The following is a 26,766-nucleotide window of genomic DNA, read 5'->3' on the forward strand; positions in this document are numbered from 1 at the left end:
GATATAACGTGATATTTCCAACAGAGTGGCTATAGCTCAGCATCTTTGTCTCTTTTGGTGTGTGTGAGCTGGATGAGTTCGGTCGCTGATGCTAAAAGCCTTTCCTCATCGATCGCCCGTGGGTGAGCTGGATGCTGCTGTGACCTTTCACTTGAGCTCGGCTGCTCCTCCAGACTCAAAAGCACTGACATTTCATGTCTTTTCTGACGGCCATGCTCATTGATCAGGAAGGAGCATTCACAGAGCTTTTACTGGGTTTACTGCTACTGTTTTTACACGACGACTCCAAGCGGGAGTCACGTGTATAACCCCGGTTCTATGAATTCTTCCTCTGTCTGTGGTGGTCAGGAAGGATGTACAGTAACATGCCGGATACATGGCATGTAACGTATGTGGAGTGAAAGAACGCAACGCTCACGATAATCAGTGAAACTGGCAAAACCGGACACAAGAGCAACGCGCAGTGGTGCGTAAGCTCCGGAGATCTGCTCTATAATCCTAAAAATAGGACAGTCTAATATTTCTATCTTTTACGTAAAGTGTGTGCGATCCTTTTACACAGAAACGGATCAAAAAGTGTCATCATTTATTTTTAATTAAAGTACCGAGCTTCAGGAAACAACGTAATGACTCACATCGCCAATGAGAGCATTGGGAATGTGAGTCTCTGTTTTTATGACTGCGTCATCAATATCGCTCCACTAAAAGTTCAGATTTTGCCAACGACAGGCTCAGATTATTAGTCTGACAACGTTACGGAAGGGATCGCTAGAGAGAAAGAACTTTTTCTTAAATAATGGCCAAGTGGTTCGCACTTCTGCCTCACAGCGACAACGTTCAAATCCAGGTCGTTCCGGGCCTTTCTGGGTGGAGTTTGCGAGTTTTCCCTGTGTGTGCGTGGGTTTCCTCCGGGTGCTCCGGTTTCTTCCCCTCCATAAAGACATGCACGCTAGGTAGGACTGCAGTTGAAATATAGCCGATTCGCTAGCACTGGCTCATTTACATACATGTTCATTAATGTGCATTGTCCTAATAAAATAAAATAAGACAAATAGTAAGATCCTTTTTGTTCACCCAAAAACAGCTCTAATGTCACTAAGCCCACCAGACTCCCTTTAAAAAAAACAATACTTTTGGCGTGTAAAGAGACCGCAGGGCTTGATAATAATTTACTTTTTGAGGCAGTTATCCTCTAGACCAGGGGTCTTCAACGTTTTCCAGGCCAAGGACCCCCAAACTGATGGCGAGATGGAGCGGGGACCCCCTAATTATATATATTGTATAACATTGTGTTATATCAAACTGGTCCTATAGTGCCGTGTGTGCGTTGATGACTGAAAGACATCTTCTGCCTCCATTTATCTGTTTACTACAGTGTGTTGAATTCATGTTAATGTGGATTTAAAGAGATTTCAATTAGTGGGAAAAATTGCAGGGGGGGGGGAAATATAAAAAAAAGTCTAATCAACCAAAACTTTCGCGACCCCCATGCAGACCCCTGTTGAAGACCCCTGGTCTAGACAAGTAAATTTACGTGTCACTTGTCCATGCACAAAAGTGATTTGTCCGGATAAAGATTTATCATTTTATAATTTGTGTGTTTTGCTAATGCAGAATTCGAACAAACACCCAAAACCTATCAAAAAGTTAAGGTTTTCAATTTACCCTGTTCACGTTGTGAAACTTCCACTTTCACAAAATGTTTCTTCCCTTTTGGGGTTCCTGCAGCCTTTATTGATAAGTTTTTTCATAAATGGGGCAGCGCTGAAAGGAAAGTCGGGAGCTCAGTGTTAGCCTTTTTGCAAAAGGGGGGTCTTTTTGTTGTTGTTTTTGTTGCAGGAAATGGCGGCTGTGCCCGGGCCCCTCAGGCCCAGGTACAAACCCCCCTGGTGGGGAAAAAAACTTTCCCCCAGGACCCCCCAAAGTAAGTCAAGCGAGCCCTCAGCTTTTAATCATCATCTTTTTGTCTGGAAGGGGGGGGGCATTAGTTTTTGTAAAATTTTTGTAATTTATTTTTTTTTTTGTTTTTTTGAACCCTTTTTTTAAATTTTTTTGAAAAATTCCCGGGTTTTTTTGTTTTTCGGGCATTTTAAATTTTAAGTTTTTTAAGCATTTTTAGGCTACAGCTGTAAAAGGGACAAGTTTGAAATTTAAATTTTAATTTAAAGCCCCTTTAAAACCAACAGGGTGAAACCGAGGGGTTTCCCCAAAAACATATAAACAATTTTATACAAGCTTTTAAAAAACACAGATATGAAGTATACAAGAGTTATGAAGGGGAGAATTAATAAAATCAAAAAGGGAGTGAGACTAGATGTTTTCTTTTTATTTTTATAGCGTAATAATAGAATAAGGTTTTTATTTTGTGAAAAAAAACCAATTTTTCAAAGGGAAAAATTTGAAAAAAAACAAAGTTTTAAAAACCCGAAAAACAGGTTTTAAAAAAGGGGAAAAAAAGGGGCGGGAAAAAAAATGTAAAAGTAAAAGGGAAAAAAAAGGTTTTAAAAAAAAAAAAAAAAAAAAAAAAAAGTTTGACATCGTTCGAACAGCGGCGGCGGTCCCCGGGGTGGGCTGTTACAGCGTTTTAAAGCCGTGATTTGGGGCCCAGTTTTTACCCCAAAAGTTTTCCCTGGGACCCAAATGAAAAACCCCCCCCCCCCCCGGGGGAGAGCCCTCCCCGCCACAACACGACAAAAATTAAAAAGGGAAAACGGGCCCGCGGAAGCTTCCAGCTTTGATTTAATTTTGGGTTTTTTAAATGTACAGGCTTTGATAAAAGGACCAAAGGGGAGTTATTACACCCTTTTATGGGCCCGACCCGTGAAATTTAAACCGCTTAAGGGGGTTTTTGTTTGTCCCTTTCACAAGGGAGTTTTCACCCCCCCCCCCCAAGGGCCTTTTGGGTAGGCCCCAAAAAGGGGAAGGGGGGGAAAATGGAAAAAAGCTTCGATGGTCGAGCCCGGTGAATTTAAATTTTTGGCTTTCCAAGGGGTGAAAAAAAATCGGGGGGGCCCAAATTAGCTCCAATTAACTCCCTGTTCTGTGTAAAGGGCACCCCCGTGCAAAAATATTATATGAGCTGGGCTTCAAAACAGAGTGTGTCCGCCTTTCCAACCGTTCCACAGCGCTGGGGGGGTAAGGCCGGGGTAAACCGTAGTGCATTCTGGGATAGAAGGTTTCTTTGAACCCAAAAAAATCTCAAGCTTCGGGGCCTTTTGGGGAATTTTTTTGACCTTTTTTTAACTGTTTTGCCCAAGTGAGAGTTTTCCAAAATTGTCTTTTGGGGACAGAGGACAAAAAAAATTCAGTTTTAAAGGGCTTGGGAAAAGGTTTTTTTATCCTGTGTGCCGTGCTTCCCCACCCGTAACCCCCAAGGAAAGGGTTTTAAAAGGAACGCAAAATTTTTGGGCCCAATTTAAAAGGAGGTTATGCCAGTCTTTTTGGGCGTCAGAGGTGAGCAGCGGCAGGGGTGTTTTTTTTTAAGTTGGGGAAAAATTAAGGCGCAGATTAGAAAACCAATTTTAAACGCAAACAACCCAAATTTCAAAAAAACTTGAAAAACTAGAGGCACCCAGGGTCAGTTTTTTGAAACTCTCCCTGGTTGGGGGTGGAAAAACCCAAAATTTGGTGGGCCAAATCACCCTCGTTTTTATAGAGGGGGGTGGGGGGGGGCTAAAATAAGGACGGCAGAGTTGCGACAGTTCTGCTTGAATTCCCTGCTACTTGACAACAAAGAAGTGGCCACCACTGCTGGAGGACAGCTGTCTGTCCAATCGGCTTTGGCCGAGACTCTGGAAGACTTGGAGTTAAGCTCTGAAGTCCTTCTTAAAAAGGAAGATGGGAGATTTTAAAGTTGAATCTATCAACCAGCGTTGCTTTGGTTGGTTGGAGCGCTGTCCTATTGCGTGCAGAGGGAGTTTGAAAGACAACAGTTTATCCCGCCCCTCGGATTGAGCCCAGCCAATGGGGAGCTTCCAGACCCAACATCTGGATGTGGGTCTGGTTTGTCAGGCTTCTATAATTGGTGAATGTTACTGTGACTTCTAAAGTGTCAGGTTCAGTTCCATCACAGTGTTAAAAGTGGCAATGAAACCATTAGCTGATGTTGTTGTTCAGTAGCTAGCTCAGAGATGATCAGATAATTAAATTACTGATTTAGTGGGGGGGGGGGGGGGGGGGGGGGGGGGGGGGGGGGGAGGGGGGTGGGGGAGGGGTGTGGGGGGTTTGGGGGGCGGGGGGGCACAGTATCTGTGTCACATTCTCAGGGGCTAGAGCCCCCCTAGAGGTCTAATACTATAGACTTGCCCCTGTTCTGGACACGACGACGGTGGCTCTGCTGAATAGTCTCCGGTAGGAACTTGTTTAGGTCACATGCAACATATAATGTGTTTTGGAGATACAAGGTCTCCAATTTGTTGTCATATTTGGATTAAAATGTACAAACTGTACTAACAATGAATTGATTTAAAAGTAGTTGGCGATTGTTTTCCTATCGACCGACTACTGGATTAGTTGACTACTCATTGCAGTTCCTAAACCATGTGACTCTGGACCGCCCTGTGCTTGTCTTCAGGATGGCCTCAGTAAATCGGACATGGAGAAGCTGACCTTCTACGCCGTGTCGGCTCCAGAGAAACTGGACCGGATCGGAGCCTATTTGGCCGAGAGGCTGAGCCGAGACGTGGTGCGACACCGCTACGGGTAAGTCGCTCATTTGATTTTGAGATTTCCTTTCGCCCAAGAACCTGCAGGCTTCTCCAAACTGGAACACTGCAGTCCATCCAGGGGTTTGATAAAGGAAGTTTTCCGAACGGCAAACAGGAAAAAACAATCGCCGGTGCAGCACGGATGTCTTCTTCTCTGTGTGGTTTTTTTAAGGTGACTAATGTTTCCATGTAGAGTTACATTCACATCAGAGGCAAAACATTCCTGTCATACTGTTCCTGCGGTATGAGTTGTTTTAATCAGGGATAGAAAAGTGTAGTTTAGAAACCCCTGTCGCTGCCAGTTTGGAGACAGAAATGTCCCCCATGTATTTTTTCTAAAAGAAGATTAACAGCTCCAAATCAATGCAGTGATTATAACGTCCGCAATGGTGGTTAATTGGCCGTGATTCTTATTCCCAGAAGCTAACAGCCGGAGAACAAACGCATCTCTCTCTCTCTCTCTCTCTCCTCTCTCTCTCTCTCTCTCTCTCTCTCTCTCTCCTCTCTCTCTCTCCTCTCTCTCCTCTCTCTTCTCTCTCTCTCTCGGGTGTCACCATAGGAGGGTGTCACCATAGACAGTTAAAGAAATGGACCAACAGGTCCCGTTGTTCTGGGCGGGGACCAGTGAAGTCCGTTAGAAGCTCTTTCCCGGTGATGCTGAGCGTTACTGAGCAGCCTCCAACTGAGCTTGAAGACGTAGATGTGACGTAGTAACCTGTCTGAAAGCTGTAAGTCTTCTGGTAGCTGTGCACGAGAAATCTCAATCATTCCCAATCAGCAGAGACGGAGAGGTAGATATATGTTATATGTTAGGAGTCCAAACTGTCTGCGAGCTTCTCCTGTACTATACGGTGGTTCCACTAATATGAGACATTAAGTTGCTGCTGACCTTTCGAAAGTGCAACCAGTGAGATAACTGTCTTTTACCTAGCAACGGGAAATAGCTTCCTTGCCCCCCTTGATGATAATACCTGCGCTGCACGTTGCCCTGCGCCCTACCTAGCGGATGCACAGAGAACCAATCGCTGATCATGTGTAGCGGCTTAAGAAAACCAATGATAATGTAGAGTCTGGATGGGCTGTGTGCAGGAATGTGGTGATAGCCATGGAGGCTCTGGACCAGCTGCTGATGGCCTGTCACTCCCAGAGCATCAAACCCTTCGTGGAGAGCTTCCTGCACATGGTGGCCAAGCTGCTGGAGTCCAGGGAGCCGGACCTGCAGGTCCTGGGGACCAACTCGGTAAGAGAAATAACCTTCAGTCTGGTTAGAACAGGAACTTACAGCAGAACAGTACAATGGTGGTAGGCATGTAGCAATTATTGCGTCATTTTCAACTCGCAGTGCTTTTTAAAGGTCCCATGACATGAAATTGTCACTTTGAGGATTTTAACATTAATATGTGTCCCCCCCCCCCCCCCCCCCCCCCAGCCTGCCTAGGGCCCCCCAGTGGCTAGTAATGGAGAAAGGTGTAAACCGAGAACCTGGGTATCCTGCTCTGCCTTTGAGAAAATGAAAACTCAGATGGGTCGATCTGGAATTTTGCTCTTTATGAGGTCATGAGGGGCAAGGTTACCTCCGCTTTCTCTGCTTTGCCAGCCCAAAGAATTTGCCCCCCCCATGAGAGAGAGACATCATGGCTTTCAAACGAGCAAAGTGGCAGTTGGTTCACGAGGTGAAGCAGGCGTTAAAATAACTATGAAATGCTGTTCTATTGACTTTAGACCAGGTTTTTGTTTGTGGCGTGATCTCTATCCGTTGCTTTAAGGAATCAATTCCCAGATGCCCTGAACACCCTCCCTGTAAGACCAGCACGCCAGAATGCTCCTGACCACACCTCCCTGTAAGACCGGGCACGCCCAGAATGCTCCTGGACCACACCTCCCTGTAAGACCAGCACGCCCAGAATGCACCTGAACACACCTCCTGTAAGACCAGCACGCCCAGAATGCACCTGAACACACTCCCTGTAGACCAGCAGCCACGAATGCTCCGACCACACCTCCCTGTAAGACCAGCCACCCCAGAATGCACCTGAACACACCTCCTGTAAGACCAGCACGCCCAGAATGCACCTGAACACACCTCCCTGTAAGACCAGCACACCCATGGGTGCACAGATGGATGCAGGTGCATTTGCTTTTTCAACCACGGGAATTGACAACTGCTTCGGTCTTAAACTAGGAAAGACGCTATATACAAGATAAGGCCCCAAAAAAGTGCTTAAAGGAAGCAAAAGGAAGTGATTTTACACTTTACATATGATAATTTCTTCCCTTATAATATTTTGCATGAAGTAAAACCCTGAAGTCTGCACAACTTTTCCATCATTCTGACATCAAGTGTTCAGACATAATTAAACTCTTTTTTTTCTACTTTCTACTTATTATACTCTTTATCAAAACGTCATGTGCGGTGCACGGCCCTCCTCCGAGTTTGAGTAGGCGAGCTGCATAACCGCCTCCTTTCTAGTCCTAATTTATTTGTTTATAATTCTCAAAGCGGTTTCTGTTATGATTCTGTTTGTGTGCAGGTTGTTAATTTAAAAATGTTGCTTTCAAAAGAGACAACCCCACTTGCTGTGAAGCCAAAGTAAAATGAACATAAAGCAACCAAACACACATCATCATGCCTCAGCCGCAGCCCAGAGGTTGACGTCAGTGGTTAAATACCTAATTTAACTCGTACTCTGGCAGTGGAAATGGCCCTTTACCATATCCTGTGAAAGACTCATTATTATTATTATTATTATGATTAGCCTCTATGAGCCGCCAGCAGAATGTCAGCCCCATTTCTCCTCCGCAGCCTTCTGAAGGTGAACCCAAAGTTTTTGTTTTCTCCCCCCCCCCCCCCCTTCCGTCCAAGCCCTTTTCTGAGCTGTCGTCCTTCCCATGTGGGCCGTCATCGAGCAAAAACGGAGCCGGGGGTTCGATGTGAAAGTCTGCTTTTTTAGGGTTGGTTTTGAGTCTGACAAGGAGGGGAGGGGGGAGAAAGGGACGGTAGGTGTTTTGGGAGGGGGGAGGTGTTTGGGGGGGGGTTGGTGGCTGCTACAGTGTTAAGCCGCTTAGGTGAAGCCGTGTTTAATTTAAAATTTGCTGTTTAATGACTGTTTTACATCTTCGCCGTGGAACAACAAATCGCTCGTGTTTGTTCTGTTGGGGAATTATCAGTTTAATGGATGGACATTGGTTTAATGTTTGCGATGCCTGCAGAACAACGGCTATTTCGTTCAAAGACGGTTTTCAAGCTGGTTTTCAAGCCCGCCTGCTGCTTTCCGTGGAGCCAGAGCTGCGACTCATCAGTTCCAGACATTTGGGTTTTTGGGAGACTCTTCTGCAGAGTCTCACGTCAACCTCAGGTCCTCTGTCACACAACGTCCGCTTGGAAAACCGTTATTCCAGATGATCCAAAACCAGTGGTTCCCAAGTTCTTTTTCAAGTCATGGACCCCTAATAAACCCATAGACCACTAGACCACTGCCCCCCCATTTGATAAGATGTGGTCCCCGGGTCCCTGCTCTCATAGTTTTTGATGTTTTGTGACAGAGCATGAAACCTGTGAATATAATGGTTATACATTGTCTCATTGAGTTATTTCTGGATTGAATTACAGTGTAAATACATTATTCCCCTTCTTTGCTGGCTACCCTCTGGGGGGTGGGGGGTCTCTGAATTAGAAGTCTACCGAACTGGATTTTTCTCTGGCCGATGCCGATCTTTAGGAATCAGAATCAGTCGATGGCCGATTTATTTTGGCTTGTTTTTAAACGTGTAAAATGTAACGCTGATAATTCCTTAATATACAGAAGATTTCTCCCCTAAAACATATATAACATGTAATCTGCACTTATATACTTAAATTAAAAAGGTATAATGTACAAAACATATGTTGAATAAATGTACAAAAAAATATATAATTTAAATAAACAAAACGGGTATTTATGCAGAAACATGTTTGGCTGTTTCAAAGTGGGAGGAAGTGCTGCTCTGTAACTTTTCTGCTGACTAAGAAAACCCTCGGGGGGGTGGGGGGGGGGGGGAGGTGATAAATCATTCTGTAAATGTTACACAAAGGTTTTCAACTCAATTTAGGAGTGGTATATTCATCAAAAACATGCTCCATTTATCACCTTCACTGCAACTTTTCCTCTCTCGTACAAAAGACCAGTGTTTCTATTTTTCACCCTGCCCAGCATGAGTGTCGTTTCCCCCCCCCCCCCCACCCCCCCACCCCCGTCTGTGCCACCAGCCCGTTGCTGTTTCCAATGTATCTGCCAGTTTACTTTATCACGAGAAATTGGCAGACTGCGGCGGCTAGAAGTGTCTCTGCCTCCACTTTGTCTCAATAGAAGAGAAACTCATCAGACTCAGACACACAGAGCCACTGAGGAAGACTCCCAGGGGGGTCTATTTATAGCCTGGGGGGCCGGAGGTGCACGCATTCAGACATTCAGACAGTCGGTTCCCCTGAAAATCTGTCCATTAATGCCTCTTCACATTTCCTGTTGTTTTTTGTTTTTTCCCTGATCAGATTTAAAAGTAAGTAAGTAAAAGTTTATTTAAATAGAACCTTTCACAGGTATAGGGCCACAAAGTGCTTCACAACATAAACATTAATATCATAAAATACACACAATAAAAGCATAGACCGTACATGAACATATCAACCCACAAGTAGCTAATTGAAAGCCAGAACAAATAAATGTGAGCGCATAGACGGTGGAAGGTCATTCCACAACCTAGGGGCAACAGCCTGAAAAGATCGGTCACCTCTAGTACGGTAACTACCGTACTAGAAAATGAACCCAAAGAAAGAACCCAAAGAAAATGAGATTACCCAGATTTCTCCCAGCGTGTGCCCAATTTGACCATAAACCAACTGAGTTCATTCATATTTACTATACAGGAAAGTTAGAAAAAGTAACATTACATTACAATGTAAAAACGGGCCTGACTCAGTTTTAAAAACTGGTTTTCAGCAGGTTCCTGTTCTGCAGAAACATAAAACCTGGTCCAGCACGTCAGGACGGACATTAATACAAGACATCAAATATGGAAAGATAAATTTAGACAACTGAAAACAACAATACAGTTACATAAGGACAAAGACATTTATACAAGACATCAGCTGGGCTAGACAAATACGGACGATGCAAAGACTTGGAGAACATGTGAGCAAATTAGAATACATATGAAAGTGTGAGGGAAGGCTTCCCCGGAGTCCTTATGTTTTCTTGCCTCACAGATTTGGACTAGGGTGGCATTATTAGACTCCATTAAATTATTAGAGTCCATTTAACAACAACAACAAAAATACAGTTACGCAGGACAGACGCCAATTAAACAAGACAGCTATACCAGTAATCCCATAAGGGGGACTGGTACCGCAAAGAACTGAACCTCGGGTCAATCAGGTGGGAAATGACGGGGTTACAAGAAGAATTCAGCCGACCACAGTTCTATTATCCTTATTTTTCCGCTTAATGCCACGGTTCATCATACCGACTGTGTAATTATTATTATTATTATTATCAGTGTCTCTGGTAGATGGCCGCCCACCAAGAGCCAGGGTTTGTCTGGGGATTCTGCTTAGAAGGACGTTTTTCTTCTCCAGTTTTGCACAAAATGCTTGCTCTTGGAGGGAGTTGTTGGCTCTTTGTAAATTATAGAGTGTGGTATAGACCTACTGCATCTGGAAGGTGTGCTGAGATAACTTTTGTTGGCAAAATGAAATTTAATTGGATTGAAATGTGCTTTACTAACAGCAAGTCGTCTCCGTTTTCTCATATAAACTCTGGACAATGCCCGGTGAATCAGGACCTGACATAGTCCAAAGTTGCTGTGTTACACATGTAGCACACAACAGGAGATCTTCAGATGTGTTATCACTTACATATGAAGCATATAGATCAGACTTAGGAGATTTTAGGTGATCGTTAAGCACAAGTGAGAACTGAGAGGGAAAAAACGCCCAGTCTAGAAGTCTCAGTTGGGAAGGTCTTCATCATCATTATCTGAGTCAGGGACTCAGGGGCCAGCGCTCTGTTTACAACACAAGACATCAACACTGATCCACTGCAGATGCCAGGACTCCTGATAGTTTCCTCCAAACTGCCGTTAACTTCCTGTGTACTTTCTGTTGTCGCCTGCTGACGAGACGGTGGTGCAGAAATGTCACCTGTGATGGGGATACAGGAAATAAACCCAACTACTGCCAGGGGAAAACTTTGCTTTAAGCTACAGTGTACAACTTCTATGCTTGAGTCACCAAACGGTCTGCCTCCTTCGCCTCAAACCGTCAAGATGACACACCACCAGGGTCAGCAGTAAAGCAGCAGCAGCAGCAGCAACCCAGAAAGACACTTTATAGCTATTAAAATGCCAGTGAACGTCTCTAAGGCTCGGTTAAAATAATCAATTGTCCAATGAAATTGATGTGTGTTTAAATGATCTGATATCGGTTGATAAAATTCCAAAATTCCATCCATCTTCATCCACTTATCCGATATCGGGTTGGGGGGGCAGCAGCTCCAGCAGGGGACCCCAAACTTCCCTTTCCCGAGCCACATCACCCAGCTCCGACTGGGGGATCCCGAGGCGTTCCCAGGCCAGGTTGGAGATATAATCCCTCCACCTGGTCCTGGGTCTTGCCCGAGGCCTCCTCCCAGCTGGACGTCCCTCCACCTAGTCCTGGGTCTTCCCCGAGGCCTCCTCCCAGCAGGACGTCCCGCCACCTAGTCCTGGGTCTTCCCCGAGGCCTCCTCCCAGCGGACGTCCCTCACCTAGTCCTGGGTCTTCCCGAGGCCTCCTCCCAGCTGGACGTGCCTGGACCACCTCCCTAGGGACCCCCCCCCCCCCCCCCCAGGAGGCATCCTTACCAGATCCAGAACCACCTCAACTGGCTCCTTTTGACGTGAAGGAGCAGCGGCTCTACTCCGAGCTCCTATCGGAGGACTGAGCTTCTCACCCTATCCCTAAGGGAGATGCCAGCCCCCCCCCCCCCCCTCCAGACCAGCCCCCTCCTGAGGAAACCCATTTGGCCGCTTGTACCCTGTAAATTCCAAAATTGATCTTTTAAAATATGCCTTTCCTCCATGGATGTCCAGTATAGGGGCATAGCGTTAGGCCAATATGTTCAATTTGCTTCAAAGCCCGGTATACTTCCTAAGGGGCCAGCTTTTCTTGTGCAAAATTGGACCTCTATCCGAAATCCTCCCCTAACCTGTTGATATGGAATCGAATCGGGACCTCGTCAATCAAAATTGAATGAATTCTGGAAATCACTGGCGATACCCGATGCCCTGAACGTCTCATTTTTTTCAGTTTCTTGTGGTCATGTATGACAATAGGCCAGTTTGTAAGTGTGAGCCTGCTAAAAGGTCCAGTTCCTAATTGACTTCAGTGTTTCCCAATGCTCACTGGGCAAAGGTTTAAGGATCAACTTGAAGTGGCGATGGATGGAGTAAATGGATTTTTACTCTTTACCACTTGTTATGTCATTAGTATGCATAGATAAGTTAAACCATTCCTTCTCACGAGACGTTTTCAGTGCCTCCTTTTTAAATTGAGCTCTTTAAAATGGCCTGAGGGAGGCAAAACAAATTGGTGTTTGTATCACCCTCTAATTTTCTCATTATATAAAAATCCCGACTGCTCTGCCGCGAGGCATCGGTGAGACGGGGAGCCTCGTATTTACATGATGAAACCTCCGCTCCAACCAGAATGATCCCCTCTTCACTCGAAGCACTTCCACCCTCCCATGTGAAAGGCTTCGGTCTTCTTCTTCAGCGGAAATGGAAAATCCAGACATTTGTTCAAATTGCCTCAAGTGTTTTTTTTGTGTTTTACAATTTAAAAGTAGAACGTTACCCGGACGCACAAAGCTAATTCCCTTTGCAAAGAGAAACCAGACTTATGTAATTCAACGTTACATTATATTCATTAGAAAGATGCTTTTCTCCAAGATGGCGTTGTGTTTTAAACGACAGGGTTGGGTGGTCTTCTCTCCAAAATACTTACAGATACACTTTTATCTACAAGGCCTTTTCTGGAAAATATAATAGATTAGATTATACTTTATTTATCCCACGACGGGGAAATTCTGTCGTTACAGTAGCAGCATAGCAGCAGCAGCAAAAAACAAAAAACAAAACAATAACACACAAACAAGTAAGCACGAAAGAAATACAAGGCAAGAAATACAAGGCAAGAAATACAGGCAAGAAATAGACAATGAAAAATATGGTAGACTAGAATACACTTTATTGTCCCCATGCAGAAATGTGTCTTAGTACGTAGTATTTAGTGGACATAGTGCTACAGTCTGTCAGTTAAATGCTTTATTAACGGCGTAAATGTTCCATTGACGAGACCAAATTGATCTGTGGGTTTAGTCGTTGTGATCTGAGCGATCATCGCAGCACGTCCAGTCTGAGATACCACCTGAGGATCAAGCACACCCCCCCCCCCCCCCCCCCCCGCCCCAGACGGTTGCAGAACAACCAGATACAAAACAGGATGTTAAAAAGGAACAAAAAACACAAAAAAGGACAAAGATGTGGAACCCACCCAACAGTATCTTCAACAAAAGCAGAGAAAGTGTCAAAGGTTGAAATCAGCCATACAAACGCCAAAAGGTCCAAAAAAAGAGACATGGATTGAAAAGAATAGTGGCATCTTTACTACTATACTATGCATCCCGATAAAGTTCCCTTAGGCTTTGGAATTAAAATAGCCCCCCCCGAACCCACATATCATCACATACCCTTCACCATACATAGAGATCGGCATGGGGAACTATCCATAAAATCATCTCTCAATGCAAATCAAACCAGCTGTTAAGCTAACTGAAATAACACCATGCCAGTCTCTATGTATGATGAAACGTATGTGATGATGTGTGTTTTTCCAAAACATGATTTTTTTTTTATTCCTGTTTTTAGTCAACTTAAGCATGGGTAAGTAAACTTATGAGCAGCACTGTATTTTGTATTGGGTATGTACATTGTTTTATGACCAAATCAAACAAAATCAGTTAAGGGTCCGCTATACGCCACATGGCGCCCACACTCCAGTCCTGATCCCAGTTCCCAATTTTCCCCGCTGTCTACGTGCGGTTGACGCCTGGATTCCCTCCTCTGCTGCAGTAACACCTCAAGCAAAGGTTGAAATTAGCCATAAAAATGTCAAAGGTGTCCATAAAAAGAGACATGGATTGAAAAGAAAAGAACAGTTGCATCTTTACCCAAAAGTCATTTTTAGACGATCTATTATCAAAATAGTGCATACAGTTGCTGAACCTCCATGTTGTCCTTGGGTCAAATTTGGCCCGTTTTCAGTTAATTTTATTCATTTATTTTCCAAAAATGGGCTGTTGACATAAGCACTGAAAATGTCAACATTAAAAATATCTCAAAACTTTGGGGAAAAAAACACCAAAAACATAAAAAAAAGCACCCCCCAGCATTGAAAAAGTGACAAAAATGTCGGAAAAAGCGATAATAATGTTGAAAAAAAGTGACCAAAAAAATGTTTTTATTTTTTTATTGGTTGACGGGAAGACAACACAAGGGTTAATAATCATTTTCACAAAAAAACAGGCCGATGAAAATTAAAAATATCCCAAAACTTTGGGGGGAAAAAACCCAAAAACGTAAAAAAAAAAAAGCACCCCCACAGCATTGAAAAGTGACAAAAATGTCAGAAAAAGGATTATAATGTTGAAAAAAGTGACGCCTGGATTCCCTCCCGCAGTAACACGTCAGTGAAGCCTCTCTCCTGTGTGCCAGCTGCATTACCCCCCCCCCCCCCCCCCCCCCCAGGAAAGGTTAAAAATGGGAGGAAATCACCAGGTAGAGCGGCAGGGCTTTGGTCACCAATGCCGAACTGTTATAGAGGCAATTTGTTGGCAGGGGACGATGATAGGTCCAGCCCGGCTGAGTGTGGGGGGAGAGGGGGGGGGGGGGCTCTCCAGAGGACACTCTGCGCTTGTTTAGAGGGAGGAAATTACAGCCCGGGCGAACGGAGCATGTCTCTCTAATGCTTATCATCATTCCTATCCTATTAAGAACGTTTATCCCCGTGCAGGAATGCGACTGTATGTTTTCACTCTGAGTCACTGGGAATATTCTGCATATCATCATGTTGCAGGTGTCTCTGTTGTTCTCCCTCCGTTGTTAAAGGGGTGAAATGTCAATAAGCAGCTGTACGGCCTCTCTCACTTCCGGTTCAGGCCGTCAGAGGCTGACCGAGGACAGGCTTTATGTGGTTTTAAACACCGGAGCTCTGAATATCTGCCCCCATCTGCCCCATTCTCTTTAATATTTGTCAAGCTGAATCGTTTGTCCTTTACTGAAATACCATAATGAGGTAAAAAGCATTTTAAATTCTGAATCCTAGATTTGGGGCATCCCTGATTTTTAATGGCAAGACTGTATCATTACAAACTCACCAAATATCAATATCTTTTATTATGTAAATTGCACATTTGACTTTTTGGTACAGCCTAATGAAATGAATTCCCTTTTAAGTCCACTAGACTTGACTTGTCCACTATGCACTTGAGTTTTTGTAAAGGCCCTGATGAATGTTCCCCTCGTCTCCCTGTCCACTCTCTAGTTTGTGAAGTTTGCCAACATTGAGGAGGACACCCCGTCTTACCACCGCCGCTATGACTTCTTCGTGTCCCAGTTCAGCGCCATGTGCCACTCTACTCATGAAGATACTGAGACCAGGACCAGGTAAGAACACAGAGTCACCAAGGGCCCTATTTTAACTATCTAAGCGCCTGGCACAGGTGCGTTTTGTGTGTACAAATCCACTTTACCTAGTTTAACGATGGTCCGTGCACCGGGCACATGTTTCAAAAGGGTTGTCCTTAATGTCTTCATTAATCATAGGTGTGTTTTGGGGCATTATATGCAATAAACCAATCAGAGTGTCCTCTCTCATTCCCTTTAAAAACGCCAGAAACGCAGCGTTGGTACCTTGGCGCATTGCTATTATGACGGAAGAGGTGTGTGTGTGTGTGTGTGTGTGTGTGTGTGTGTGTGTGTGGTGTGTGTGTGGTGTGTGTGTGGTGTGTGTGGTGTGTGTGTGTGTGTGTGTGTGTGTGTGTGTGTGTGTGTGTGTGTGTGTGTGTGTGTGTGTGTGTGTGTGTGTGTGTGTGTGTGTGTGTGTGTCAGGCAGAGTGTGCGGACGCTGTGCATATGCCTAAAATAACAGTAATATATGTTAAATGTATAATATGTAAAAATAATATGAAATGCTGCGTTCCTGGTCAATTTATTGAACTATGTTGAACCCCAGTACAATCCCACTACTGCATTCCAGTATTTACAAAAAGATGGTCCCCAAAGTTAAAAACTAAGATGACATATTGATTGCACATTAAATCTAGAGCGGGGAAATGACTGTGGACTGTTCCCTCTCTCTTCAGATTCTTTCATTATCTTCATTTTATAGTAAAACTGATCTGTGTATTTCTCCAGAAGGTACACGGTCCGCGACCAACTGATGAATTGTTTAATTTTACTCTTTAGCTCCCTGGAGCCGTTCACATTCATGCAAAAACAGCTGATTGATCATTGATCTGATTCGTTCTCTTCATGGGGGGGGGCTGGAATTGAGCTAAAGTTGGATAAATTGGCTGCTTAAGTCAAAGCTGGATCTTTGGATAACATGCATTGACATTAAATTGATTTTCACTTCAAAAAATGAAAACGTAGCTGCCCATTGTTGCATATTTTTTCATTATAACAGACATTTCTCCATCTGTACTTACACTACTATACCTCCTTTCATAAACAACCCCCGCTTTTAATACAGTGATGGATCCTACCAAGAGCACATCCAAGCGGGGGAGGGGCTGTAACACAATCCCCACCAGCGCAGGTCTCATCCTACTTGAATCCTGTGAATGCAGAATTAAATTGATCTCCTCCCGATTTCCATATTTATGGATCTTCCCCCTCCCACTGAGACCACACCACCACTGCAGGAGAGACTTGCTGCACTCCGATTGGAATCAGAGCGTTTTAAAGACACATCGCGGATGTATTTGGATTTCTATAAAGGTTTAAGAGTCAGACTCACTGTACTATTACTAGCATGCAATCAGGAAATGCAGCTACATTTACTAAAGTCCAACAGCAAGAAGCAGTCGGACGATCAGACGCAATGCAAAGTTATTCTGATATCAAAACACCTGGTGCATTTTAATCTGTTAGCCGTTAGAAAAAGTGTGTCGTTTTTTGTAGATTTTGCAGGCAATGAAAGCAGAAAAGAGCAAGCACTTATCGGAGGATCGTCTGAGAGTGATGGGTAGTGGTATAGGTATCTTTCGAGTCAAGTGCAGAATACATAAAAAAGCAAATTCAAAAGATCAGAACTTAACAAATTCTACTTAGCATTGCAGAAAACCCTTATCAAATATCTTGAGAGAAACACAAAGTCTTTAATGAGAAGATCCAAGTTGAGCTTGAGAGCATAGGGTTGTAAAAAAATTACATTATTTGCCCAAAACGGCAGACTATACATTCTCAATTAGAACTCAGCCAAATCAAAACACACTATATATACACGCTCTGATGAGGAATTGTTACACTGAGTTGTGTCCACCCCATTCTTGCATGAGGGTAGACAAATATTAAAAGCATCAATCAGTAAAACACAGTACAGTATACTGAAATGTATTATCTGTTCCAGCTAGCATCCCTTGTGGCATCCCCCAGGGTTCAATATTGGGCCCCTAATTGTTTTCTTGCCGTTTTTACAGCCTCATTGCCTTGTGTTGGTTTTTAGAGTCTGCATCCTTTCATTAGCGGTTTACATATTTATATTAATTTACTAATGTATTACCAAGTCCACATACATAGTGTTTGAGCATACACCGATTTGAATATTTTTTGTTATTTTTATTTATTTTTTAGTTTGGTTCTGTTGATTTGGTTGGCAAGCTGCTTCATACAGTTGCCCTCACAGGAATAGATAAAGTTGTATTTAATTTAATTTAATTGAATTGAATTGAATGCTACCAAGTGTATTCTTTGGCAGAAATGCAATAATATAAGTCACAATGTGAGATCTCTAGAATCTAGCTGTCCATAGCCGGGAAACGAATAAACAGCCAATTAAAAATGGTAATAGAGAATTTCTGCAGAATACATTTTAATGTGCCACCCCTATTTTCTACGAAATACCACCTTCCTCCACATGCTTTATGATTCACCTTGAATGTGAACCAATTAAAATCCACAGTTTGTGTTTTTAATAAGAAAAATAATGAGCCAGTTTTAGGATCTACAGACGTCAGGAAAGACAAAGGCTCTCATTGTTAGTAAAAATAGCTCGGTGGTGGCGGTGAGGCTCAGGAGAGGCTGTGACACCGAAGAACACTTTAAAGGACGCCTTCCCCCACTGAGATGCCACCCCCCCCCCTCCCTGACTCTAATACACATGAGCAGTGTATTAAAACAATACCTGAAGAGTTCTCTCTTTCATTTATTGTGAAAATAACTTCTCTTCTCGAGTTCTGCTGCAGTTATTTGCCAAAATGTGGCTGTAGCAGCTGTGTCTTTACAGAGGCCATTGAGCATATTTGTGCATAGAAATGGACTTTTATCTCGTCTCCGGTCATTTGTATGTATGAGAGCATGTGTTTGGAGGTGAGAGCTAGGGGATGCTGGGATTATTTATAGAATTTCTCTGGCGGTTATTGGATGAGGCCTAAGGTTTCTCATATTATTGCTCGTACATTTATTTGTGTTGGAAAACAGGAGAGCGAGGACAGAAATAGTAACGAGGAAGTCAGACTATCTGGGCTCTGATCGGTGCTGTTTCTGGCAGATGGAGATGAAACTGTAGTGTGTGTGTGTGTGTGTGTGTGTGTGTGTGTGGTGTGTGTGTGTGTGTGTGTGTGTGTGTGTGTGGTGTGTGTGTGTGTGTGTGTGTGTGTGTGTGTGTGTGTGTGTGTGGTGTGTGTGTGTGTGTGTGTGTGTGTGTGTGGTGTGTGTGTGTGTGTGTGTGTGTGTGTGGTGTGTGTGTGTGTGTGTGTGTGTGTGTGTGTGTGTGTGTGTGTGTGGGGGGGGGGGGGGGGGGGCCATGCAGCTTCAGTTAGATATTCTAATAAAGTCTAATACTAATAACACAACCAAAGCTGCTTCTTTTCTAATTAGAGCAGGATTTAAAAATGGATATTCCGATTTTAAAATGGATGAATCTTAAGATGGAGGCTCTGTTTTTAAGCGAGAGCGAAGATATTGGTTCCATATAAAACAAGACGAGCTAAGGAATCCATGTCATGCTAAATAACGCTCCAATGTTGGGAGAGGGAAAAAAACTGGCGTGGCCATTTTCACATATGGCTTCATGCTCTGGCGTTCCCCCCTCTCATTCCCCCTGCTCTGGCGTTCCCCCCTCTCATTCCCCCTGCTCTGGCGTTCCCCCTCTCATTCCCCCTGCTCTGGCGTTCCCCCCTCTCATTCCCCCTGCTCTGGCATTTCCTCTCTCATTCCCCCTCTCATTCCCCCTGCTCTGGCATTCCCCCTTTCATTCCCCCTGCTCTGGCGTTTCCCCCTCTCATTCCCCTGCTCTGGCGTTCCCCCCTCCCATTCCCCTGCTCTGGCGTTACCTCCTCTCATTCCCCCTGCTCTGGCGTTTCCTCCTCCCATTCCCTGCTCTTACGTTTCCCCCTCATTCCCCTTTCTCTGACATTTCCTCCACATTCCCCTGCTCTGACATTACACCCCTCTCATTCCCCCTGCTCTGGTGTTTCCCCTCTCAGTCTCCCTGCTATTACCTTTCCCCTTCTCATTCCCCCTGCTATTACCTTTCCCCTCTCATTCCCCCTGCTATTACCTTTCCCCTTCTCATTCCCCCTGCTATTACCTTTCCCCTTCTCATTCCCCCTGCTCTGGCAGGAATTTGCCTTGGTGGTGGATGGTGGTTTGCAGCATTAGTCCTCTGAAAATCTATTTCATGTCAAACAAAATTAGTATTGTAACTGAAATGTCCCTAAATGATCTTGTCGTAGATATCTAACGAGACTGTGTTTCTGTGTCAGGATCCGTGTGGCCGGCATCAAAGGGCTGCAGGGCGTGGTGAGGAAGACGGTGAATGATGAGCTGCAGGCCATCATCTGGGAGCCTCAGCACATGGACAAACTGATCCCGTCCATGCTGTTCAACATGCAGGACAGCGAAGACCTGGACAGGTACTGCACACTGGAGCTGCACCCACTTAGCCGATTAGTCGACTAATCACTCGTTTTGGTCTTGGTCGACTACGATTTCCTAAGTCTGTTAGAAATGTTCATGTTTTTTCATGCAGAAAAGAAACATCTGAGCACATCTGTGGTTAAAGCAATGTTTAAAATGGTGCTTTTTCAGCAGGTAAAGTACAGATTTCTATACTTTTTAGGCCCCGACTGAATGGCCTATAAAGTAACAAGTATCAAAAATATCTTGTCATTCAGTACCCACTTTCAAAACCTAAGGAGTAAATCTCATCAGCGGCAGTGAGCCAATCAGCACGTCAGATAAAACAAAGTGAGTTCCCCGTACAGGTCAAAAAAATGCTGGACGAAGGGTGGGTTTTTTTCTCAGAAAAGGTGATTTTTTCAACTTTTGAAAGACGCTCTGAGCTGCAAAAAAGATGTCAGCGGGTGCATTTAAAAGCACACTTTACCCCAAACTATCACGTAAAACAGACGCCAGCAACTGTAAAAAAGGAACAACTTCAACTTTAAAATCTCCCATCTTCCTTTTTTAAGAAAGACTTTAGAGTTTAACTCCAAGTCAAAAAAATAATCGCCAACTTTTTTTTTAAATCAATTCATTGTTTTTATGTAATTTTGAGATTTTATCTCACATTATATGTTGCATGTGACCTAAACAAGTTCCAACCAGAGACTATTCAGCAGAGCAGGGGCAAGTCTATAGGATCAGACCTCTAGGGGGGCTCTGTCCCTAATGAGAATGTGACACGGATACTGTGCCCCCCCCCCCCACACACACACACACACACACACACACTAAATCAGTAATTTCATTATCTGATCATCTCTGAGCTGGCTACTGAACAACGTCAGCTAATTGTTTTATTGCCACTGTTAACACTGAGATGGAACTAAAGCTGACTCTTTAGAAGTCACAGTGATAACGACCAATGTGATGTTCTAACATTCACCAAATATTGTAGCCTGACAAACCAGACTCGGAGAGTTGCTAGTTTGACCCTAGCTGCTAATATATTTGCTGCCACTAGGATGCGTCTAGATTTCTAGGCTGTCATTTCCACTGTTAAGAAAAAAAAAACACCTGCTCGGTTTTTCCTTTTCAGTTTCCGCGATTCTTCCTGCTTCTTGTTCTCCTCCGGGAAAACACAACTGCGTTGTATTGTGGGATACGGGAGTAAAATGTATTGTATGCCATATGTACGCTCTTATTAGCGCTGTACATTATTATTGATATTACGTATGTTATAGTGGGCTATAAAGAGAATGAAGTTAACCGCTGAGTAACTTCTTCTTTTACTGTCTAAATGTTGGAATAAGTGACAAAAAAGCACTGGAAAAAGTGGGAAAACTGTTAAAAAATGGTTTGATTGTGGACCTACATTGATACATGGGCCGGATTAAAGTCTGCGAGGGGCCCGGTTTGGCCCGCGGGCCTTGAGTTTGACACATGATGTTAATTGAACAATTTCCTGATATAAAAAGTGACGAGAGTGTTGTGTATGTTTTCTGCTCTCTTTAACATTTGCCGCCTGCAGCGCGAGAAGAGCCGGGATCTAAACTAAATCCAGATTTTGTCTCTCTGGAGCGGTGGCTGAAGGAATATAACACCCCCCCCCAACACCACCAACCCCCACACCCCCCACCCCCGTCTGAACTCGAGCCCGGGGATTTAAAGCCTTGGCTCGCTCCCGCCCCCACACCCCTCAGACCTCATTATATCCGCTCAAACCCAGGCCTGTGGGAAGAAATCCTGCTGATGTGTCACACTGGGGATTTTAACCCCCCCTCCTCTTCCCCCCTCCTCCTCATGACACTAAGGACCCCCCCCCCGAGGACATTGTTCTGCTGGGAAGATTTGTAGAAAAGATCGATAAGTCAGGATAGAAGCTCTGTGATCACCTGTACTCCTCTTGTCACTCTTCCCCTTTCTTCTTCTTTCTTCTTTCCCAGTTGACACCTCTCCTTACTTCATCTTCGTCTCCCACATTTCTCTCTTCTTCTCTTGTGTCTTATCTCTTCTCATCTTGTGTCTCATCTCTTGTCTCCCCTCTCCGCTCTCATTTCCTCTCTTGTCTCCACTCATGTCTCCTCTCCTCTCTTGTGTCCTCTCTTGTCTCTCTTCTCTTCTCTTGTCTTATCTCTTGTCTATCCTCTCTCATCTCCTCTCTCGTCTCTCCTCTCTCCTCGCCTCTTGTCTCCTCTCTCCTTTCTCGTCTACTCTTTCTTCTTGTCTCCTCTCTCTTGTCTCCTCTCTCGTCTCCTCTCTTGTCTCCTCTCTTGTCTCCTCTCTTGTCTATCCTCTCTCCTCTCTTGTCTCCTCTACTCTCCTTGCTCTCATCGTAGCTGCTTCTCTCCATCTCATTCGCATGGTTTCCATGTGAACCAAAAGCTATTTTTGGACCCTGTTAATTTCTTCTTCTTTCTATCTCTCCTTACCTGTGTTTCTCTTCTTCTTCCTCCTCTTCTACTCATGTGGAGGACCTTAGGGCTTAGGATGTGATTCGATGTCTCCATGTCATTATGTGGTGTTGGAGGGGCTTCACGCCCACAGGTGTCTCAGGGGACGCTCCTTCAGCAGAAACGCAGGTCTTTGCATTTAATTTGAATGGGGGTGGTGCGTTTTGGTTGCATTGGGGGTTGCTGCAGGGGGGGCACTAAGGGTGGGGGGGGGGTGGGGGGGAATCAATACAGTATAGTATTGCGACATTTTCGGTGGCAATACTGTATCGATACACAGGCTCACACAAGTATGGATCTTTTATTATATATGTGTTGGTCATAATGGGATTGTCTGCTTGACAATCCCAGTTTGCAGCCGTAACATTAAAGTGAGATGAACAAACAGAAATTTATCTTTTTAGATAAAACGGATGTTTCCTTTTGGGGACGTCATTTGAAACAAGGAAAAATTCAAAGTTGCAAAAGAGGTAAGAAATTGCAATATATCGCAGAGTATTGCATTATGTGTAAAATCGCAAAAAATATTGTATTGTGGCAGAAGTATCGGGACAAGTTGGGACCGATTCAACTTTTGAAGAAACACAACCCTCCGAATTAAAATGAGTTCACCACCTCAGCAACGAAGAAGTCGCTACATCAAAACCAAAGTTGAGTGTGGTGTGAAGCCGGTTCAGAAAATGAACAGAGTTAAAAAAAGAAGTCCCAGTTGACGGTCACGGCCTCTCCAACGCTGACACGACTCTCTCGCACCTTTTCTCGTTAACTCTGAGATCTCTGAGAGGCTTCGACACGCCACCCACTCAGCCCTGCAGAGAGACCACAGCTTAATGACTAGATCGGCCTTTCTATGCAGCTCAAGTTTTTCATAATGTGTTCCTAAGCCACGATATTTTCCTCTTCTGCCCGTTTGAGACGGCCGTGATCTAGAATGCACAAATTTCCAGATGTAAATCACGTTAGTTAATGTTATCAATAATGAATTTCACAGACAAATGTTGAGATATATCGTGATATGAAAAAAAATCACCATCAATTGATTAGTTAATTTACAGAATTCATAAGAGTCCTGATTAGATTAGATGATACATTCATCCCACAGCGGGGAGATTCCCTTGTTACAGCAGCATTTTCTACAATAAAAGCAACACAAACACACAAGTAAACACACAAGAAAACCAGGCAAACTATGACTATGAGCAGAAGGTAGACTGAAGTAAAGTGGCGTCAAATAAAGGTTTTGTAAAGTAAAGTGCTGTTGCCATAGTACAAGAAAAAACAACATTGCAGTGTAAGTAAGTAAAATTAAATTGAATATGTAATTAAGGTAATAAAGCAAAAGTAGGTAACCATAATATAAGTTATAGTCACCTGTGATCATAAATAATATTGAAAAAGTAAGCACTTGTTGTGGGAAAATATAAATACAGATAATAAAGTCAAACAGAGAGTGTGGAGTAGATTAAAACAGGAAGAGAAACTACAACATTACGATGAGCTGTTAATTGTTGAAGTCATTAATCAGAACCAGAACCAGCTTTATTTGCCAGGTATGAGGACACATACGAGGAATTTTTCTTTGGATCATCGTTGCTCACACTGTGCTTACACACACAAAACAGCCAAAACAACAATATACACACTAATATATATACACAATATATACACACTCTAAACAGAAACAATATAGAGGCCTGAGTGATTTGTGCTTTGCAAATGTGAGGATTTGCGGGTTTTTTTCCCCTCATTACTTCTGGAGTTGGTTGCGCCTTGAAAGGTCGGCGACAACGAGGTCAAAGTTGAAATAAGTTGCAGCTCTGAGCGTGTGACGCCAAGGGCAGCTCTTCGCCTGGTTGGTCCACACTGCCCCCCCCCTGCAGGACAACAACGGAGCGGCGTGCACAGAGCGGTTTCACGGCTCATCACAGGCCAGAAACACAGGAAAGTGTCCCACTGGGCATCAGAGAAGGCTCCTTGAGAACAACCTCCACCAAATGACGCCAGGTAGCCTGCAAGCTTTCCTTTAGTTTGATCTGAATAAGTTCAAACAACTTTGACTGGCGTGCGAGAGCCAAGCTGGAACTGGAACAAATCAAAAACCGGTCCTTCAGGAGGACACAGCCTGTCTCAGAACGCAGACCACCGGGACAAATGCGTCCTTGCGGTATAACCTGAGGAGTCTTACCCACCAGTCCTGCAATAAATCCAGTCAAGAGGGTTCAAATGCTTTTTTTTTTAGGAAATTATACCTAATGTTTGAGTTAGAAAAGCAGAAATTAGGAATTATTGAGACTAAAATTAAAGGAATGGATGTTGATGATAATCACAGACTGGAATATGTCAACTTTTACTCAACACTATTTCAACAACACTTCCATTTGTTTTACAATGCTATAAAATATAATAAGACCCAAAATTAATGAAAGTAGAGATTTGTACTTGTTAAAGAGCGTTGGAATCAATCATGTTATTTTGGGGAATTAAAAAGAACATTGATATAGGACAACATGGGGACAACATGGGGACAACATGAGGACAACATGAGGGCAACATGAGGACAACATGAAGACAACATGAGGACAACATGAAGACAACATGAAGACAACATGAGGACAACATGAGGACAACATGAGGACAACATGAGGGCAACATGAGGGCAACATGAAGACAACATGGGGACAACATGAGGACAACATGAAGACAACATGAGGACAACATGAGGACAACATGAGGACAACATGAGGGCAACATGAGGACAACATGAAGACAACATGAGGGCTAAGCGCCGGACGGAGCCACGGTGCTGCTGCAAAATAGCCTCTGACCTAACTAACTAACCTTGAGCTAATTCTACATGTTTTTTACAAACTGTTTAAAAGGTTTTGGTGCGAGATTGTTGATTGTATAATACATAGTAACTCAACACTGGCCACAGAACAGAACAGAACATTTTCAAATGTCAAAAGGTTAAAACTTCCAGTATATTGCCATAATGCTGAGAGTTACCGTAGGTTTCTTCTTCCTTCCCTCTTTCTCCTTCTTTTAACAGTCCAGTCAACACATCTAATCTTTCACAATTAAAATGGAAGCACAGTTTCCACGTAATCCAAATATAATTGCGGTGCATATATTTTGTGCTTTCATCACCGCGGGGAACATTTCTGCATCAATTGCGACATCTCAGCCGTTTCTAATGGTCTTCCTGCAACTTAATGAGCGGATCGTTCAGTCCAATCTAAAGCTGGAAGTCTGCTGCTTAAAGGAGGAGAAGCAGGATGAGTGAGGTTAAACAGAAAGGACACATGGTTAAATATATCAATCTAAAATCAACTTCAACTCTGGCCGTTGCTGTAGTGGCTCATTTCTTTTCTTTATTTGCTATCCAGTCTGCACTAGATTCACTAAACCAGTGGTTCTCAACCTGGGGGTCGGTACCACCAGATGGTTGAGGAGAAAATATAACTTATTAAAGACCAGGTATTAAGGTGTTATTGTGAGCTTCATTTGTAGATCAGGAGGTTCTGAAACACAGAAAGGGGTCTGAAGGGGGGGGGGGGGGGGGTGTATTGTGTGCTGCTTAAACTAAACTGTCATTAAAGTGTTTCCAGCTCTCATAAACACAGCAAAATACTCCAAATGGTAGAAGGGGATGCAATAACACAAAGCATACATTTCACCTGCCAGTGCTTTCAAAACCAAGCCAATAATCACCGCAAAAATCATGGGAATAAGATATTTTAGCAGCATTAAAAATTATTATACTATGTATAAATCAAACTTTCTATTACTGTGCCCTACAAAATTGAAAAATTCATCCTCTGTCGACCATAAAACTTGATGCCAAGAGATTTTTTTTTTTTTTAAGTTGCAGCTTTGCATGGCTGAAACATCTCAGATCTGAAACATTCTTCTTTAGTTGCTTCTCACACACACACACACACACACACACACACACACACACACACACACACACACACACACACACACACACACACATCTGGACTTAACACTGGACTCAACACTGACACTTTGATAATAATTTATAGATAGTCTTTTTGTCTTTATTTGACTAATGTTCATATTATTATTATTATTATTATTATTATTATTATTATTATTATTATTACTGTTGTTTTCTTTATACTGTCTTTTTTATCTATTTTTTTTCTTGCAAAAACTGCTGCTGGAATTTTCAATTTCCTCACGGGAGTCATCCCAAAAGGATCAATAAAGAGAAGTCTAAGTCTATATAAATCAAACTTACTATTACTGTTACCCCATAAAATTTCAAAATCCATCCTCTGTCGACCATAAAACTTGATGGCAAGAGATATTTGTTTTGAAGTTGCTTGGCTGAAACATCTCAGAGAT

General features: G+C 43.5%; 1 protein-coding gene across 1 annotated transcript in view; it reads left to right on the forward strand.

The window, feature by feature from the left end:
* Positions 1 to 4,579: 4,579 nt before the first annotated feature.
* efr3a (EFR3 homolog A (S. cerevisiae)) overlaps positions 4,580 to 26,766 on the forward strand; it is a 77,932-nt gene continuing 55,745 nt past the window's right edge. Inside the window, 4 exon segments of the mRNA XM_032531884.1 lie at positions 4,580 to 4,701; positions 5,796 to 5,946; positions 15,321 to 15,442; positions 19,765 to 19,914. Coding sequence (XP_032387775.1) covers positions 4,595 to 4,701; positions 5,796 to 5,946; positions 15,321 to 15,442; positions 19,765 to 19,914 — 530 coding nt within the window. The 5' untranslated portion in view covers positions 4,580 to 4,594.

This window comes from Etheostoma spectabile, chromosome 12 (genome assembly GCF_008692095.1).
Source record: "Etheostoma spectabile isolate EspeVRDwgs_2016 chromosome 12, UIUC_Espe_1.0, whole genome shotgun sequence".
Classification (NCBI taxonomy): Eukaryota; Metazoa; Chordata; class Actinopteri; order Perciformes; family Percidae; genus Etheostoma; species Etheostoma spectabile.